The sequence below is a fragment of the Thunnus albacares genome, chromosome 15 (assembly GCF_914725855.1).
Source record: "Thunnus albacares chromosome 15, fThuAlb1.1, whole genome shotgun sequence".
Lineage (NCBI taxonomy): Eukaryota > Metazoa > Chordata > Actinopteri > Scombriformes > Scombridae > Thunnus > Thunnus albacares.
Window position 1 is genome coordinate 26,285,323 of NC_058120.1, and position 18,480 is coordinate 26,303,802.

At 40.5% G+C, this 18,480-nt stretch overlaps 1 protein-coding gene across 4 annotated transcripts in view; it reads left to right on the forward strand.

The window, feature by feature from the left end:
- The window catches only part of klc1a (kinesin light chain 1a), a 52,739-nt gene that overhangs the window by 20,274 nt on the left and 13,985 nt on the right, over positions 1-18,480 (forward strand). For 2 of the 4 annotated variants that reach the window (XM_044374074.1, XM_044374076.1), the window contains exons 6-13: positions 178-265; positions 3,704-3,805; positions 9,246-9,419; positions 10,179-10,278; positions 10,620-10,672; positions 11,196-11,263; positions 12,250-12,358; positions 13,510-13,644. In XM_044374074.1, coding sequence (XP_044230009.1) covers positions 178-265; positions 3,704-3,805; positions 9,246-9,419; positions 10,179-10,278; positions 10,620-10,672; positions 11,196-11,263; positions 12,250-12,358; positions 13,510-13,644 — 829 coding nt within the window. Of the gene's footprint in view, positions 1-177; positions 266-3,703; positions 3,806-9,245; positions 9,420-10,178; positions 10,279-10,619; positions 10,673-11,195; positions 11,264-12,249; positions 12,359-13,509; positions 13,672-18,480 lie in introns of all 4 variants that reach the window. The other 2 variants (XM_044374073.1, XM_044374075.1) reach the window with 1 other exon arrangement.

Consider the following 18,480-nt stretch of genomic DNA (forward strand, 5'->3'; position numbering starts at 1 on the left):
AAGGACTGCAGCGTTGACTGTGGGAACTCCAGCAAAGCTATTTTGACCAGGTCACCTGAAAATAATGAGCCGCTGGTGGAAATGATTAGCATATTTTATGTTTTGTGTGACTGTCAGTTATGCCATCCATCAGAGTGTTTGTGCATCTGTTTGACTCCGTTTACTTCTGTCTATCAGGGATCAGAACAAATATAAGGAGGCAGCCAACCTACTGAATGATGCTCTGGCCATCAGGGAGAAAACTCTCGGCAGGGACCATCCAGCTGTGAGTTCATCTTTCTCTAAATTTCACACAAAGTTATTCATCCCTCCAGTTGTACTCGACGATGCTAAAGACGATGCTAAGTCAGGGGCAGAAAAATATGTAGGAAGACTTACATTAATGCTAAAAAAAAAAAATTTTAAACCTAACACAAGATGTGCAGATCATTTTTTAACAACTTAATCCATCTGTACAACTGCATTAACTTGCTAAGAGACAGATGAGAAGATTGATGGAAGCTAGCACCAGCACCTGATTAGCTTAGCTTAGCATAAAGACTGGAAACTCAGCCTACAAACACACTCTGCCTACCTACACCTCTAAATATCAATAATTAACACCTTATATCTTGTTTGTTTAATTCGAACTAAGATGTAATGTAAATAAAATGTAAAAATGACAAGTAGTAGTTTGGTAGTTGCAGGGAGGCAGATTTTGAACAGTGCTAAGCTAGCTGTTTCCCCCCTGTTTTCAGTCTTTTAAGCTAAGCTAACAGGCTAGTAGCTGTAGCTTCATATTTACCAGACGTGAGAGTGATATGGATCTTCTCATCTACCTCTCAGCAAGAATGCAAATAAGCCCGTTTACCAAAATGTCGACCGACCGATGGATTCCTGGCTATCCCATAATAAACACTTTAACCCGGGCCAGTAAATAGACAAAGAAAATAAGACTTCTTTACCTTGTTAGACTGAGCCATCCACCATCAATTTTATTATCTATTTTCTCACACTGTCATTACCTTTTACTCTTTGCTGTGTGTGTCTATTTTGGGCTGCTGCAGTGTCCCGGTTCCCCCCTTTGGGGATCAATAAAACTAATTGAAAAATATTTTACCCAGCTCCCTTCAGGCACACACATAACAACACAGACAGACATAATAAAAGTGCAGCCAAAAGTACTGTTTGAATTACAGTCTTGTGGCATTTATCTTTATTAAAAATCCCATTAAGCGAGTTTCTGAGTTGTTGTTGTTTATCGGTACCTCTAGATGTGAGGTACTAGGGTTGAATAACTAATAGCCATCATCTCACATCATATTTAATCAACCACATAATAATTTGAATTTTCAGGTACTTCTTGGATGAAAAATTAAGGAGCATTTTGCCATTTTAAGATATAGATTAAGATCTTGTCAGTCAAGAACTAAACCATGGCTGCAGATATAAAGTTTAAGTGTTTGCATGACAACCTAAAGACTCGAGTGTCTGTGTTCAGGCTTCCTACTTTATACATTTTAAATCACACCTCCCCCAAACTCAATTACACCTCCTCCAAACACCTCTAATGTATTTGTGGAAGACTGTGTCTGCAGTGCAGGACAATCAGAGCGAACACAGTGGATTTCATAAATAATTGATGCAGGCCCGTCCTCAGATCCATTAACCTCTGTTTGTCAGTGTGACTGTAAACATACAGCAGGTGGACTAACTGTGTTAACCCCAGCAGGCCTGTGTCTCCACTGTCTGGACCTCCATCACTCTCCACTTTGTGAAACTGAGGTTAGCCCAGCCCTCCCCTCCCCTCCCCCCTCCTCCCTCTCCTCCCCACTACCACCTCCACCCTCTCATCCTGCCACCGGGCCCTGATCCTCCTTTTCCACAAGGAAGTGATTAGTCAGTGATTTGTCATTCAGAAGAAATCATAGTTTTGACCACGATATAGCCAGTTATTTAACAATGATCCACTGTCTCCTGATTTTTCCATTTTTTTTCACCAGTTACTCATTTTAAATCTTTCGGTCTCTTTCTCCTTTTTCAGCTCTCAATTCCAGCTACTCGCCTTTCTTTTTCTTCTCTCTTTCTCTCTTATTGTGAATGTTCAGTATTGAGAACCAGTTTAAATTGGAACCTGTTCCAAATTTATGAGAGCAGCTATTCAGAAACTTTCTCTTCAGTGTGTTTATCAGTTCCTGAATCAGGTTTCCATCTACAACACTGGATTCACATGTAGAAACACACATGTATTGTCTTTTACATGTCTGGCACGTTGCCACTTTGGAGATTGGCGAAGGTGTCGGCCGTGGCACGGTGACTCCTGGCTATGAAAACTGGCTCTTTAGAGCGTGAAAAGTGGAATGTCGCCTCTCTGGTGGGGAAACAGTGGAAGCTAGTATGGAAGTTGCCTCTAGGCAAACTTCTGCCAGCTGCAAAGGCTACTTAAACATATCGTAGTAGGTTTTCACTTCTTTTTTTCTTGTTCTTTACTGGAAATGGAAACTTCTCAAACACATCTGTAAATTTTTTAACCTGAATCAGAGAGTTGACAACGTGAACAACCAATGGAACAACGTCAGCAACAAAGGTTACGGAACGGACGGCCATTTATTGACATTGTCAGGACAGTAGAACAAACAATGCAAATGTTCAGAACAGCTGAAACGTAGACATTTGTCGTGCAGGGAGCATGTTTACATACATTCATCAGGTTTTTGAAGCTTTGACCAACATTGACATCTAACATCATAACAGGATATAAATGACAGAAAATCACAAAAAGCTGCCAGCTGAGCACCACTGAGTTGGAACTTTCTCTGGAGAATGAAAAGGTTGCGTCTGCATATCAGAGGCAGTAAGGCTCTGAGGGTTGTTTGTGCCAGCGCATCGAAAAGCACAGCACTCCCTTAGAGGGGTCCTGAGGGCGCTGCCTGGGGACTTACTGGATGAGCTGTGGTTTGACAAAGAAAATCAGATGTGGGGGTGACTGGAACGTCTTCTCTGAAACCGAGTGTTGTATAGTAGTCACATGACGACACCATGTTCAAACACCGAGTAGCTCCTGAGTTCACCTGATACACCTCAGTTCAAAGCTCTCACTTACTTTGTAGTGGTTGTAACTTTGAGAACGCAACAATATCATCACCATCATCTATATTCAACTGTTGGAGTCATTTCTTAAAGATTGTGGAGCAATGTGATTCAAAAACTAGATCGAAATCAAGGAATAAAGTTCTGGAAAAGCGAGATTTCATTCCCCTCCTCTCTTTCTCTTTCTCTTTCTCTTACTCATATTTCCGTCTTTCACTGCTCTCCGCCTCTCATTTTCCTGAATGAGTTCCCCCTCCTCCAGTCACTCTGCCCTTCCTCCTTCCTTTCCTCCCACTCTATCCACATGGCCACCAGAGCCTGGTCTGAATCAGAGATCAGAGGGGGACCTCCAGGCGCCTCCGTAGTCTCCCTCCTCATGACCGCAGGGGTTGGAGTTTCATCACACAGCTGATTGGGATCAAATTACCACACACACACACTCCATAATCATTTCCTGTTTCCGCACGTCTTTTTTCCTTTTTGTCAATTACTCACTCACCAGATCAATGGCACTACGCTGCTGTGATGGAGTCTCGGCAGTTTCACACACACACACACACACACACTGCGCACATGGGTGAAGACGAATGAGGCTCGGGAAGTATTTTGAAATGTGTGTTTGTGTCCCTGTCAGGTCGCCGCCACCCTCAACAACCTGGCCGTCCTGTACGGGAAGAGAGGGAAGTACAAGGAAGCAGAGCCGCTGTGCAAGAGAGCACTGGAGATCAGAGAAAAGGTGGGTCAAAGGTCATCAAACGCCATGAAAAAAAAGAGACCCAGTAATACTAACAAGCAGCCGTTTATCCAATAAAACAACAGTTTTTTTTATTTCTTCACCAGACTAAAAACTTTCTCTTTCACACACAAACTCTGTGTCCTACTTCGGTACAAAGCAGTCAAACACTAAACACTGAACTAAAGATTGACAACCGCATCAAAACATGTTTCCCATATGTCAGTTTTAAAGGCAGGAGAATAAAGGACAAACACTTCCTCCCACTAAGAAAAAGATGAGGTGAAATGTTCATGATTAATATGTATTTTAAATTATTTGGAAGACCGAAACTTGTTTGAATGAGAAAGTGTGTCCCAACTTTTCCCACTTATAATGTTGGTTGTTCCTGCATCTTGGAGAAGCTGCTTCATTTAATCTCAGACTGACTCCACGATGTCGACATCAGGGCTCTGCGGGGGCCAAACCATCTGCTGCAGGACTCCTTATTCTTCTTATTGCCGGTTCTTTATGACTCTGGCTGGATGTTTGGGTTTGTTGTCATGCTGCAGAATAAATTTGGGAGCGATCAGACGCCTCCCTGATGGTGTTGCATAACGGATAAGAATCTAAACATCTAAAGTGCTTAAAACCTTTAAACAGTACTGTTGGTCTCTGCAGTACACCCTCTGCAGCCTATAGCATCATATTTCAGCCTTAACTCAGTTTTTAAGTTAAACATCAAGTGTGGTCTTGTGTGGTGCATTCACATGGGATAAGCAAAGTCTTTATTTTACTTGAATTTACTGACATCATCCCCCTTGGATATGCGTGACAACATGACAGGCCGCAAACTTTTACAGTCTTGTCTCTAAATGACCTGAATACATAACTGTGATGGAAACAGAGCGACTGTTTCCTGCTCCGAGCTCTGATGCTCTCAGCTCCGGTGTTAAATGCAGAGAAGTCGACTAAACTCCTGTTTAAACACGGACACGTACCAGCGTCTCCGCCGTCTCCTCCTCTAACATCCAGTGCGATCGACTCTCCGGGCCGACAACGCTGTCAGCAGCCGGCGGGAGAGACGCTCTGTGGTGGATTTTATAACTGAACTAGATACCAGGATGCAAACTTTTTTTTTTATTTCTTTCGACATCTTCACATCGCAAACAACAGCATAAAAATACGAGTCGCGCTCATGTAGGCTGTTATATCAGCTTAGTGTAGGTATTCTTGCTGTAACTGCAGTAACTGGGTGGAGATGAGCCTCCTGCACCCAACGCTGTCAGGACTTTCTTTTATAATTTCCTCCGCAGCCTCCAGATGAATATTTAATATCTAGGAATCCACATCATAGACACTACCACTGACTATCCCTGTAACAAACTGGCCACAATTTTGCACATCCATACACAGTCCAGCCATATATTAATAGTCTTGTTCACCTAAGTATCGTCTCCTTTCAGTCATTCCTGCTCATTCTCCCTCTATGTATTGTTAAAAGAAGATGCATCATGGGACGACCTTCTAACCAGGGAGCAACTGTTCAGCAGTCCTCAGAGTACAGACGACACTTTTTCTTTACTATTCTGTCTCCGTCCTCGGTTCTTCTCTTTGACCAAACTCTGGCTCGCTCTCCGTCTTCCTCCTCCGAGAATGAGACATCAGCTTTGGTTAAGCTGAGCCATTTCAATTTTTTTTATGCGACTCAAACTCAGATGATAATGCTCTTGCACAAACGGGGCGGTGCAAGGTGGCAGAGTTGCTGAATCAGAAGGATTTGTTTTTCCTGCAGTTTTGCCTTTTTTATAGAAGCTCAGAAAAGCTCAGCTTCTAACTGGGTTTGCTGGGAATCAGGGACACTGGAGATAAATTAGTATTGAAGCTTTTCATTGTACAGTTTATATGTTTTTAAATTAAAACCAAAAAAACGAGCAAATCAAAACATCTTTACGTTGAATAAATAGTAAATAGTCTGTGCTTTGTTTCTTGATAGGAAAGTCCAGATCTGCCTTCTCTGATACCGAACTATGTGATTAAATTATGTATCTGCCGATATGAATACTGACCGGATGTTTTCTGTAATTAACATCTGAACTCCAAATGTCTGCATTGAATAAGTGCAATTTCATCTCTTAGGAAATCAAATTAATGTTTACATACAGTACACTAAAAGCTCAATTAAGCTATAACTCCAGTGATATTTGATATTTTACTTACTGTCAACAAATCTGATGGAAAAAAAACAAAACCAACAATGAATGAACTGATTCTGTGATCCAAAGCCTGATATATCTTATTCCTCTGTGCCATAGAGCTAAATTGTATTACGCAAACTATTAAAAACACATCAGTGAGCCGCACTGCTGCACTGGGTGACATGTTCCTTCATTACCAACACACACACACACACACACACACACACACACTGAACACACACTGAACACACACTGCAGTTTATTTTAAAAGAATCCCACATACACAGTCCTGCTGCCAGATATACTCACTAGAGCACCAAATGTGGATTAATCCGCTGCTCAAAATAGCCCCCAACAAACGCACTATTTATTCCTGTTTAATGTCCTTCACTCCCTCCCCTCTTACCATAGACCCATTTTTGTCTTTTTTAGGGGGGGGGGGGGGGTTAGAGGGAGATAGCAGGTCAACAGTAAATGTCAACGAGGAAGTGGACTACATCATCTGAAAGCTCGGAGCCTGAAGATTAATTTGAGATGCAGCTCAGCATCATAAATCTGTAATAAACACTGTGTTTCGGTTAGGCGCCTATTCAAATTTTGAAAGTCTAGAGTGTATAAGGGCTTAGAACATTATGATGGAAGTACATGATGGTTATTCCCAGGCTCAGTTATCTCTCACAAGTTGTTGCAGCAATTTTTGAGTTGAGACCATTTGTCACACAGATTTGGTGCAAAATTTAACCATTTTTGACCCCTTGAGAATTGATAAAAATGGTCAAAAATCCCTCTAAAACACCACGTTAAGACACCAAGACAAGACACCAAGACCTTTCTCAGAAACCCCTTTTTTGTCAATATACGTAGGAAGGCCATTCATCCTTGCTCTAGGTCTCTAGTTTGTGGTTTTAAAGTTTCATGACTACTGTGGGGACGAACATCATCGCACATGAATACACTTGGGCTCATTGAATCCACAAGAGTCTCAGCTTTTTCCAGTCATACCAAATGTATGCAATTCCAAGACTGTTTAGGGACATCAGTATGCAAAAATATTCAAATACACCATTTTTAGAATAGGCAAAAATAACACATTTATACTGCATGCACCAAACTGCAGGGTTTTTTTCCCATCCAGATCTGCATGGGATTAACATAAAGTGAGCATGTCTGTAAAGGAGAGACTTGTGAGTAACTATAGAACACATTTTCATTCAGATATCTTGAGCTGAGAGGTCAAGGGACCCCTTTGGAAATGGCCAGGCCAAAATTTAGCCTAACTTTGGACTGCTATTTAGCCCCTTTCCAGACAAGCTAGCATGACATGGTCGGTATTGTATGATACCAGAATCATCACTGTAACATGAAAACCGAGCCCGCTACAGCCTCTGAAAGAAAGTAATGTTGGCTGAGGACGCCAGCGTCCTTGGGGAGTTTAAGAGATTAAGTAACGCTCGCTAAAAAGGAGAGTGCCCAGCTGTTTTAGGAAATTACTGATATCCTATATTTGTGACCTGTTTTAAAGATTTATGTCTTCAGTAGAAACTAATGGACTGAGCGCCACAGATACTCTCATTAAGTACTGAAAGACGGATTAATGCTCGTTTTTTTTTCATTAGATTTGTAGACCATAGCAAAAGTACATAATATCTCCAGCCTGATTGTTAAAATGAAACTAAATTATGAAAACCTACAGATCCACTGCGATGTCTCTCTAACAAACTGTAAAGTTGTTACATCACAGTTAACAGCCAAACAGCAACATGAATTTTAAAAAACTCTGTATACTGTCAGATACAGAGAGATTTATCTGGCAGTAAAAGGCTTAATCAGCATCGTATGAACTCATTTAGCAAATGTAACTCATGTAACAGACGCTCATTCATATGTAAAAGTTCCACACAGCAGGTTTAATAGAGTCTTGTACCTGAGAAGAAACTGTCTTACAACTACAACAACAGCCAAAGTTTTCTTTTCTGCTCTAGTATTCTTAGGTAAGACACTGAATCCCGGCCGGCTGCTCTCTGTCTCTTTACACTGACGTCTTAGTTGAAATGTTTAGATCTCTCTCAAAGGAATTAGCACTGAATCAGCCTGCAGGGAGTTTTGGCTTTCTCTCTCTGTATCCCCTTTTCTCTTTTTAGTCTTTTTACCTTCATCCTTCTCAACCTCTTTTTTTTTTTTTCTTCCTGGTGCTTCCTTTTCCCGAAGTCCCAGCCTGTTTCCTCTCTATTTGGCGCTTTCATTCACTCTGTCCCTCTCTGAGCTCCCTTTCTTTGCTGCTCGGTTAGACTCAGTCACTCAGATAAAACCTCGCTGCTGCGGTTTTCTAGGTCTAGCCACCAAGTCTCTAATGATCCTTCAGCATCTCTTTCACGCCTGCTACACTCGACTCTAATGGCTTTAAGCCTTCTCAGCACACAGGGAAAGCTTACTGCGCTCTCATATCCAGATTAATGCGAACACATCCACAGATTTTTTCATGGCTTTTCAGCTTTCTATCTGGCCGTGTCTAATGTGAAAGATCTAGTTTTCTATGATAAACACTGTTTAGCGCACAGATATGTTTGTCTACTGTCCTCATCCTCTATTTAATCAAGCAGATCAATAGTCCATCAGTCTGGCACCGGTCAAAATCCTTTATGAGACACATACAGTATGTAGTTCAGGTCAGATTGGAGCACTAACACCTGTTACAGATTTAATTCCCGATATCGCAGCACAATTTTACGCTTCTTAAGTGGCAAGGCAGGTTATGTCTACACTGCTATCGAGAGAAATTTCAGTTTATTTATATTAGACTCCTGCCTAAAGATAAGCAACCTTATAAATTACAGCAAGCAGAGCAAGGGTCAAAGCAACCTGGCAAAAGATGAGACAAACATTCCTCAGTTCCTGGAAGAACCATGTTAGTTTATATCGATTCCCATTAGCCTGGAAAAACCAAAATTACAAAAGTAGGCAAAACTGTAAAACAGGGTTACACATTTGAACTCTGTGACACTGAGAAAAATTCAGAGTGCTGTAAATGAAATAGTGAATCATTGCTAATTAATTCCAGCTGCACAGCCACTTGCGCAATTTTACCACATTTTTTAGAAACCCTAGAAGCTACAGGAGCAGATTTACCAGCACCTGGCTACTGGCTGGTAGTAAAGTCTCTAAGAACTGTCCAACCAAATGGCACATGCCAGACACACCGTCATCTATCACTCGTTTTGTTTGATGCAGATTGATGAGTGTTGTTTTAACCCCCCCTTCTGTCCCAGGTGCTGGGGAAGGACCACCCAGATGTGGCCAAGCAGCTGAACAACCTGGCCCTGCTGTGTCAGAACCAGGGCAAGTACGAGGAGGTGGAGTACTACTACATGAGAGCGCTGGAGATCTACCAGACCAAACTGGGCCCAGACGACCCCAACGTGGCCAAGACAAAGAACAACCTGGTGAGAAGGAGGGAGGCGGGGTGGGGTCGGTATTTCAAGAAAGGAGGAACTGTCAGTTATCGATTAATATGCTGGTTAAAATGTCCATCATATATAGACCCAGTGATTTTATTACAAGTCATGCATTGATCAACACCTTTTATGGTTCAGTTGTTAGGCGTCAAAAAGAAATACATAATAAACTGTTTATTATAAAAAGTACATTTGTGGTTTTGGTGGTAGATTCCCTGATGCAGGGTGTCTGCAGGTCTTGAAGCCTTGATTTAAGTTTCCTCAAAAAAAAGTCCTTTAGGTATTTAAAACCTCAAAACCTCACTGGAAAATCCCCAATTCTATTGTTCCAGACCTCTGACCTCAAATTAAGAAGTTATTTGTTAAGATTAATCTATCATTGTGTTTTTCTGCTGCTATGCACGTCCAGGTCATGATTAATGAGTAATTATTTATATTATTGGTAATGATTGTTATAAACTGCCAGAAGGTAATGACAAAATAAATTGACATCTATTTCATATTGGACCTAGTAAATAATTCTACCCTTATCATCATGTTTTTTAATGATATCTTTCAAACTCTTGCAGTGAAACAGATATTAAATTGTATTCTATGTGGCATTAAAATGTCTTAAAACATTTTAAATTTAACTTGGTGAAGCCTGCTGAAACCCTGCTGATAGTTGTGGGGCAATCTTGGACTTTGGCTGTCATTTTCATTTTCGTTTTGCTGACTATTAACTTTCTGTTTTGTGTGTTCTTCCAGGCATCCTGTTACTTGAAGCAGGGAAAGTTCAAGCAGGCTGAGACTCTTTACAAAGAAATCCTCACCCGCGCTCACGAGAGGGAGTTCGGCTCTGTCGATGGTAGGATGTGCACAAGTAAACACACACACGCACACACATATTTAGGTCATTGCAGCCAGTTTCCTCTTATCCAAACTGACTTGAAACAAAAACAACACGCACCAACAAATTCAGACGTCTTTCTCTTAAAGGTTAATATTATCACGCTGCTGTTATGATTTTGGTCGAAGACACAGCTGTAAACAAAAATGACCTTTCAGCTGAAAAACAAAAACTTCTTCAGAACCAGAGTGACTTCCTAAAAACCTCCTCCCTCCGCTCCCCTGCTGTTTATCTGAGTGACTGTTTGTCTGCACTGATTCACTTCTCTCTGTGTCTGATGACTCTGCGTTTCTCTGCAGATGAGAACAAACCAATATGGATGCACGCTGAGGAGAGAGAGGAACAAAGCAAGGCAAGTGTCTGCAACAGCGACGTTTAAATTTTACATCTAGTAGCATAAAGTAGGTCAAAATTCCAGATAACGTAATAGTTCCTAAATTAAGTAACACTGACAGCAGCATTTAACTTCTCTTAGAGTGTTATGAATATGAAGGATTGACTTTACAAAGAGTTGGATTAGCAGATTAAGTCTCAGTAATAACCAGCCAGCGGTGATTAAGTACCCAACTTTCCCAACTAGGAGTACGACATGTATTTGGTCACAGTTTAAAGGGTTTAGTTGTTCAGGAGAAGGAATCCTGACCCGACTATAATCCCAGCATCTAATATCCCTTCATGTTGTCTTTGATGGTATTAAAAAGACTCCAGTTTCTAAATGGGTTAATTTCCATCTTTTCACATTTTTCATGCATGTATCTATGCTTCTTGTCCAGACTTAAGGGGAAAGTGCATCATGTGACTGTTTGTTGATTACTTGGAGAGTTTTTTTTTTTTTTTTTTTTGCAAACTAATGAAACATGAGTTTTGTCTTGTAGGGGAAGCAGAAGGACGGTTCACCATTTGGAGAATATGGAGGCTGGTACAAAGCCTGCAAAGTCGACAGGTGAGTTTGGTTGTTTGAACTCGATGTGTTCAGGCTCCCAACATTCAAAAACAACTCTATTCAAATATTTCATTACAGCAATGAAGGAAAATTGCGGAGGCCACTCAGAGCGGACTATTTCTAATCTGAGTTTCCTAAAAATTTGTCTAAAACTATATTTTTTTAGCTAAATATCTAGTGGCTAAAAAAAGGATGGCGATGTTAGTAGGTCGCTCCACCACTTTGATCTAGACTGAAATATCTCAACTGCTATTGGATGGATTACCATGAACATTCATCGTCCGCAGAGGAGAAACCCTACTGACTTCAGTGATCCTCTGACTTTTCCTGTAGCGTCACTACGTGGTTAACATTTGTGATTTTTAGTGACATACAGTATCTCAACAACTATTGGATGCATTGCCATGAAATTTGAGATAGATCTCCATGGTAACAAGAGGCTAATTGTAGAAACATCAGTGATCTCCTATTTTTTTATCTAGCGTCATCATCAGGTCAAAGTTTTAATTTGTCCAATACTTTGGTTTATGACCAAATACCTGCAAAACTAATTCTTCCAATCATCTTCAAACTGTACATCTTGATGTTTGCATTTAGGTCAACGCACCGCTGTACACCAGCCTAAATACAGCTTCACAGAGCCGCTAGCAAGGCTGTAAACTCTTAGCATTGTTTAAAGTTTAGAATAATTTGTGTCTGACATGTTTAAGGCTCCATGTGTTTAAACCACTTTTATTCAGCTGGTCTGATCTTCACTCATAATAGATAAAAAGATTCAGTTATCAAGAATCTTTTACAAATCAACATAGAAAAAAAATGGGGTTAATAGGACCAGAAGAACACGATCTTATCATGTTTTTCTAAAGTTTCTCCTTTGAAGAACAAAACAAGCCCATTCAAATGAGTTTCTTCTCACTAGTTAAAATACTTTTCCTTCACTGAAATGATTCTCTGTGATGAGATGTTCTTCCTCCTTGTTTCTGCAGCCCCACAGTGACCACCACCCTGAAGAACCTGGGCGCCCTCTACAGGCGGCAGGGCAAGTTTGAGGCAGCTGAGACTCTGGAGGAAGCTGCCATGCGTTCCAGAAAGCAGGTGTGGTCTCTGGGTGATGATTCCTAGCTGGGGGTTTTAGATGTCAAGTGTTGGTGTTAAAGCAGCAGGGATAGAAAGAGATGACTGTCGCCGGTTACCAAACCTCAGATGAAATGGCTGATCTCAGCATTCACTGCAGATTAAAAGGCAGATATTTGCAGTCTGGAGTAAAATCAGGGATGAGATGCTATGCTCAAGATGCTGTGGAGCCTGGAGTGCAGCTTTAAAACCGCCTCTGATCGCGTGTTAGTTATGAGACTTAATGGGGTCTCCTGTGGACAGAAGAAGTGGGTGGAAATGTTGAAGCCCTGCAGCTTTTATCCTAAATTAGGAATCCTTCCAAGCTTTAATGTCAAGTATCTCAGTAACAGTAACACGCATATGATACTGCACTAAGAATTTAAACTGGAGTCCTGTGGTGCAACTTTATTTACAGCTGTAGTTACTAACGATGGTCTCATAATTAATCTAACTGAACACTTGTACTGATACCTGTATTAAATCTGTATTGAATCATGTGATTTACTGCTACTGAGAAATATGAAACACAAAATATTAACAGGTTATACTGCCACGAATTGCAGTTGAGCTTTGTCATTTTTGCACATAATTCTCATATTATACATAGTAAGCAGAAATGCAAATTGAGATATATGGTCATGGTGTAGAAATATAAGCAGCTTTTACAATATCTGCACTTAAGTATGAGGAAGAGGTCTGATGTCACAAGGAGGTTTTTGTATTTGAAACAACTGATGCCCTCCATGAAAATTAGATTTGCCTTTTAAATGACATCATCACTCATCACACCAGTTTACAGGCCGTGTTTTTTTTTCTATAATGATTTCATTAATATAAACTGTTGCCTGTTTTACCTTCGTAACTTCCTGCTGTGTAATGTAAGACGTGATTGTCTGCCAGGGCCTGGGTTCAGTGCAGCAGGTGGTTGAAGTTTATAGCTTTAATATTAATTGGATTGGTTGAATTGGTTCTTACTACTGTCAGCTTTACGTATGTGTCTGTGTATGTGACAAGCTGCAGGTGGCAGAGGTGCTCAGCTTCTGCTGTAATTGGATTAGTTGAATTGGCATTTATTGTTGTCTTGTGTACGTGTGTGTGTGTGTGTGTGTGTGTGTGTGTGTGTTTATCAGGGTCTGGACAATGTGCATAAGCAGCGTGTGGCTGAGGTCCTGAGCGAACCGGAGGCCCGTGAGAAGCAGCGAAGCCGCGAGAGTTTGACCTCTGACACGGTGAAGTACGAGAGCGGGCCAGACGGTGGCGAGGAAGTGAGTATGAGCGTGGAGTGGAACGGGGTAAGTACAGTACACAGCCCTCAACACGTTACCGAGAGTCTTAAAAACAGGGAGACAGACATGTTTATACCACACAAGTCTGTATCTCTGTGGACAGAAGCCACTTACAACAGTAATCTGGTTTTACAACATGAATCTTGTTGTAACAGATATAAGCATTGAAGAAACCAGCACTACAAGTACTGATATTAACTGGTTGCTCACGCTGAGCTGGTTGGAGCAGATTATTTGAACTCTGGTGCAGTAACTTCTTCATTTGCTGTAGCTTTTGAAATTTGGGCAGCACCAAATAACAGCAAGACACCTGGAAATGCAGTATCAGTATCAGGGTTTGTGTACAATTAGAAGAACTCATTGACTGACTGAAATCTGTATTAACTGATTTTTTTTTTTGGCCACTTGGGGGCAGCAGAAACAAGTAGTGAGCACAACACTGACATATCATCACCTTTTAAGTTGATATATTGAACTTGTTAGCAAACAGTTGCTTATTTACACATCCAGCAGTTACGGAGCAACATTATCATTCATCTGGAGTCGTGTTTCTCTCCACCTGGTGAATTTAAGTCCAATATTCACTCTCTTTTAGCTCTGTTTCTGCTCTCTACCAACTCCTGAGGGGAACATCTGGCTCTTATGCTGCTAAATGCTCCACTATGTTCACCAGCTAGTCTACAGCTAACTGTGTCTGTTTACAGTTTGGTGCGGAGCAGGTAGCGTACAGTCCAGTTTTTAGAGCTTTTTCTCTAAAAACAGCTGTTATATTCTATTAGAATTATATAATATCAGGATTGATCATTGGCTTCTGTCCAGAAAGATACTGAGGTTGTTCCCTCAACCATCGTTAATTTACTCTAATCAGGAACTTCTCACACATGGGGACAGTTTGTGTAAATCCTGTCAGACCTGCTAAATGATTGTAAAAGGATCATTTCATTTTGTACTGTGCTGATAATGTTGATTGTCAGAGTCAACCTGCTCTCCTACAGCAGCTATCAGTAGTGTAGTGAAGTCTAGTCGCTGTTGCTTTTGCTGCACTGTTTGATTAATAAGAGCAAGTGAAAAGTGAAGCGCTCACTTGGCTGAATCTGAAACCAGTCATCTCACATCTCTGTGCTTCAGTCGTAGTGTTTCACATTTACGTAGCGCTTTTGTCGTAATAAACACTGTTTTTCCACTAACTCTCTCTCTGTAGAGCAATTCTAACTAACTCTTAAAAAAACTGCTTTCACAGCAATAAAGCCTGCTGGTTCCACATTTTTATAACACCCACCTAACTCCCTCTGCAGCAGAGCCACACGTCTAACAGAGCCGCTACATTTCAGAGTATCTGCAGTATTTCCTCAGCCTCTAGTGACTGCAGTGGCAGAATATGTAGATGTAGGATCGCTGTAGGCGGCTCACCATCTTATATTCTAAAAGGCTGCTGCCGCCGGCCAAAGCTGGCCCGCTCACATAGCAACAGTAGTCATAGCTCCCTGAACAACCAATCAGCATCTCTCCCGTGAGTCCCCTGCCTGCTACACCTCGGCTGGTGGCTCTGGGAGGTTTTTGGTGTGAGACACAGCGACGTCAGTACACCTCGTCCTGTCAGCCAGTTATTAAGATACAGCTTCCCTCCGAGAATCCCACATCAGCAGCTGATCTCTGGACATATTTATAACCGGAAAGGAGGAAAGGAGTCTGTCTCCTGGAAAGAGCTGTAGCTGGAAATAAATTTTAATATTATGTTTTTTTTGTTTTGCCCTCCAAATCTCGTAACAGTAAATAAAAGTGATGGATGAAATGTCTCCATAAAGTCAATGAGAATACTAAAGTTACAGTTATATTACAGACTATTATTAACTTAACCCTTAAATACTTTTCAGGTCAAATTTGATCCATTTTTACATTTGAGAGCAGTGAAAACACAAAACACCTCCTTATGGCCTTTAAATCTATGACTTAAATGAAAATATTTCAACTTTTTTTTTATTTTTGTGCATCTGACACATTTTTGTACACAGAGGGTGTTTAAATTTGATCCATATTTATTCAAAAATTCAAAAAGCACCTTTCAAAAATCACTGAAATCATGATGTCTGTTATGTTCTCCTGTTTTAGTTAACATGAGACCATAATATACTGTGACTGTGAATGTTTTTTCTCCATAAACAAATAATGTAAAACCTAAACAATACACTATTTCTGCTCTCTGAAAGCTAAATTGAGGATTAATCACCCATTTATTAATGACTGATGAGGTATTTATGAGTAGAACGTTGATTTTTGTTTAAGAAGTTTTGCATAGAGATTAATTATGAGGAGATACTGTGAAGGGTCAGAATATCAACAGTATGAAAGGGTTAAACTACTTAACATTAGCCAAAAATACAGTTTCAATAGATTCTAGGTATGTTTACCCTACAGGGTTTTTTTTCCTTCAGTTGTCCACCTCCATTTTTCTTTTCATCCTGTCAAAGAAACCATCACTTCCAGTTCAACGCTCTCCACAGGCAGGTGTGAAAACCGATTTCCTCTCTCCAGTATAAATACGTCCTCTGACAGACTCATCAGTGTGTTCATCTTGACTCAACAAGGGCTCTGTACTGTACTCCTTCTTCTTCTTCTTTGTTGACGTTTGTGATCTTGTATGTATATATATATATACTGTACTTGCTTCTCCTTTTCCATGTGTGTGTTACGTGCTGCCGCCTGAGAATGTAACGTGCAACTTTTCTGATCTTTTACTTTTGCTTGCCTTGTCAGCATGTGAGCAGCCAGACAGGAAGGAAAAAATCCGTATATTTGGATAGCCTGCGAGCTAAAAGGGAAACAAAAGTCAACACATAAAACCGAAAGAGCGCAATAAATACTGATTATCTTACAGTCAGCTTGGTTTACAGTCAGTTAAATGCCTGTAAACCAGGCTCCAAAGTGCTGTGATCTCTAGTAAGAGTGTGAAGGAGCATCTGCTTGAAAGCCTAAATGTATAATGCAAATGATGGATTAAAGCCACTAATTTGCTGTTTACGTTACACCCATATTTTAGGCTTTGAGTTGATTCTCTTTTCTAGATAAATCCAGAAGAATGCAATAGTAGAATGAGTTTCAGTCCCAAAATAACCCCAAAATTTAAGTCTGTATGCTGCTGTCTGGCTACTCTCATGTGTCTCCTACCTGCATCCCCCTGTGTTGATTTTTCTGTGGTCTAACAAAGTTTAATAACCTTGTAAAACTCAAGTGTGTTAACAATGTTCAAGACACAGTATCTCTCCAACAAACTGTCCAGAAGCGCCACCCGGTGGCAAAGTCTGTGAATTACATTAGTATAAACACTACATCAGTGGTTCCCAACCTTTTTTTGTCAGATGTAAACCTTTATCATACACCTCTAATAGATGTGTCAGCTTCCAGAAATGTTTTGATAGTTTTTCACAATGGACGTGGTACATCTGTGGAAAATCAATACAAATCACAATGACCGTGGAGTCGTTGACGTTCAAAAGTTCAAAATCTCTCTCTCTCTCTCGCTCGGAGAGGCGGAAGTTGGACGTTTATCTGTGACGCTCGATAACCAGTTTTTGCGACCTCTAAATAGCAGCACATGATGTCACCGCTGACTCAGATCACTCAGATACTCTGTGCTGTCGCCTCCTGAACACAAACATTGATTTATAATTCAATCATATCTATTTTTTCCATGTAACCCCCCCAGTAAGTGCAGAAGAAGAACTGTACTAGTAACCCTGGTTGGATATATTTGGACTACGTGATTTCCATAGATTGTTAAGAATATTTCATGTTAACAACAAAACAGAAGAAAAGAAATATAGACAGGATCAACATCTGATCTGCTTTATTGTGTTTGAAACCTGTTTTCATCTGTATGTAAATAAGCAGCCGAACACTTTAATATTGTTAATTATCTTTTACTATTAAACAGATTATTGAGGCTGTTACATCCTAGCATCAAAATGAACATCTAGACTGAAATTAGATGTGAGAATAGCAGTTAGTTTCATGTCCAAGTGGCTCAACATTTAAACCAGCTTAATAACTACAGAACATTTACAGACATGTCGGCTGGTGGCTCGTGTTACTGTCCCTCTCTGACGTCTATGGTGATGTTCATTCAGTCAGCGGAGGCTTTTTATTTCCACTGTCACACGTGAAGCAGGAAGCAGGAGGTGTGAAAAGGCCAACGTGTGTCTGGACCGGACTGATAACAGCTCGTCCTCGATTCTGTAAAAGCACTCAGCTCCTCTTTGGTTTGTTTTGGTTTTCTGGGTTTTGGAGCTTTTAACAAGTCGTTGGGCAAGACCCAAGGCCATCTGGACCGGACTGTGGAAAATAGCTGAGGGCCTCACACACGTCAGTCTGGCTATTTTTTTAACCAGAATTAAAGTAGGTTAGAACAGACACAGAATAATTCTTCTGTTTTGGTCCACAAAAACAAGTTATGAGTGATTATCTTAGCGTGCGAGACCACTGACGTACAGCTATAGACTAGCTTTGGTCCACTCTGACGTGACCACTATAGATGAGATATAATTTATATGTATATATACATATATAATTTATGTTTTAAGGAGTTTTTGTTTGTTTTTATTTCCTTTTTAAATGTTTTCAGTCTGTGGATTTGTTATGTTAGTTGATGCTTTTTACTTTTTGCCAAAGCCTCCATATTTTCTAGACAAATCTGGGTTGAAGGTGGAAATAAACAAGCCCCCATTCCTTCAGTCGCATCTCACTTTTAAACTATTTAGTTTTTTTAGAAATCCAGGAAATTCTATAGAACCTACATGTTTAATATACATTCATAAAATG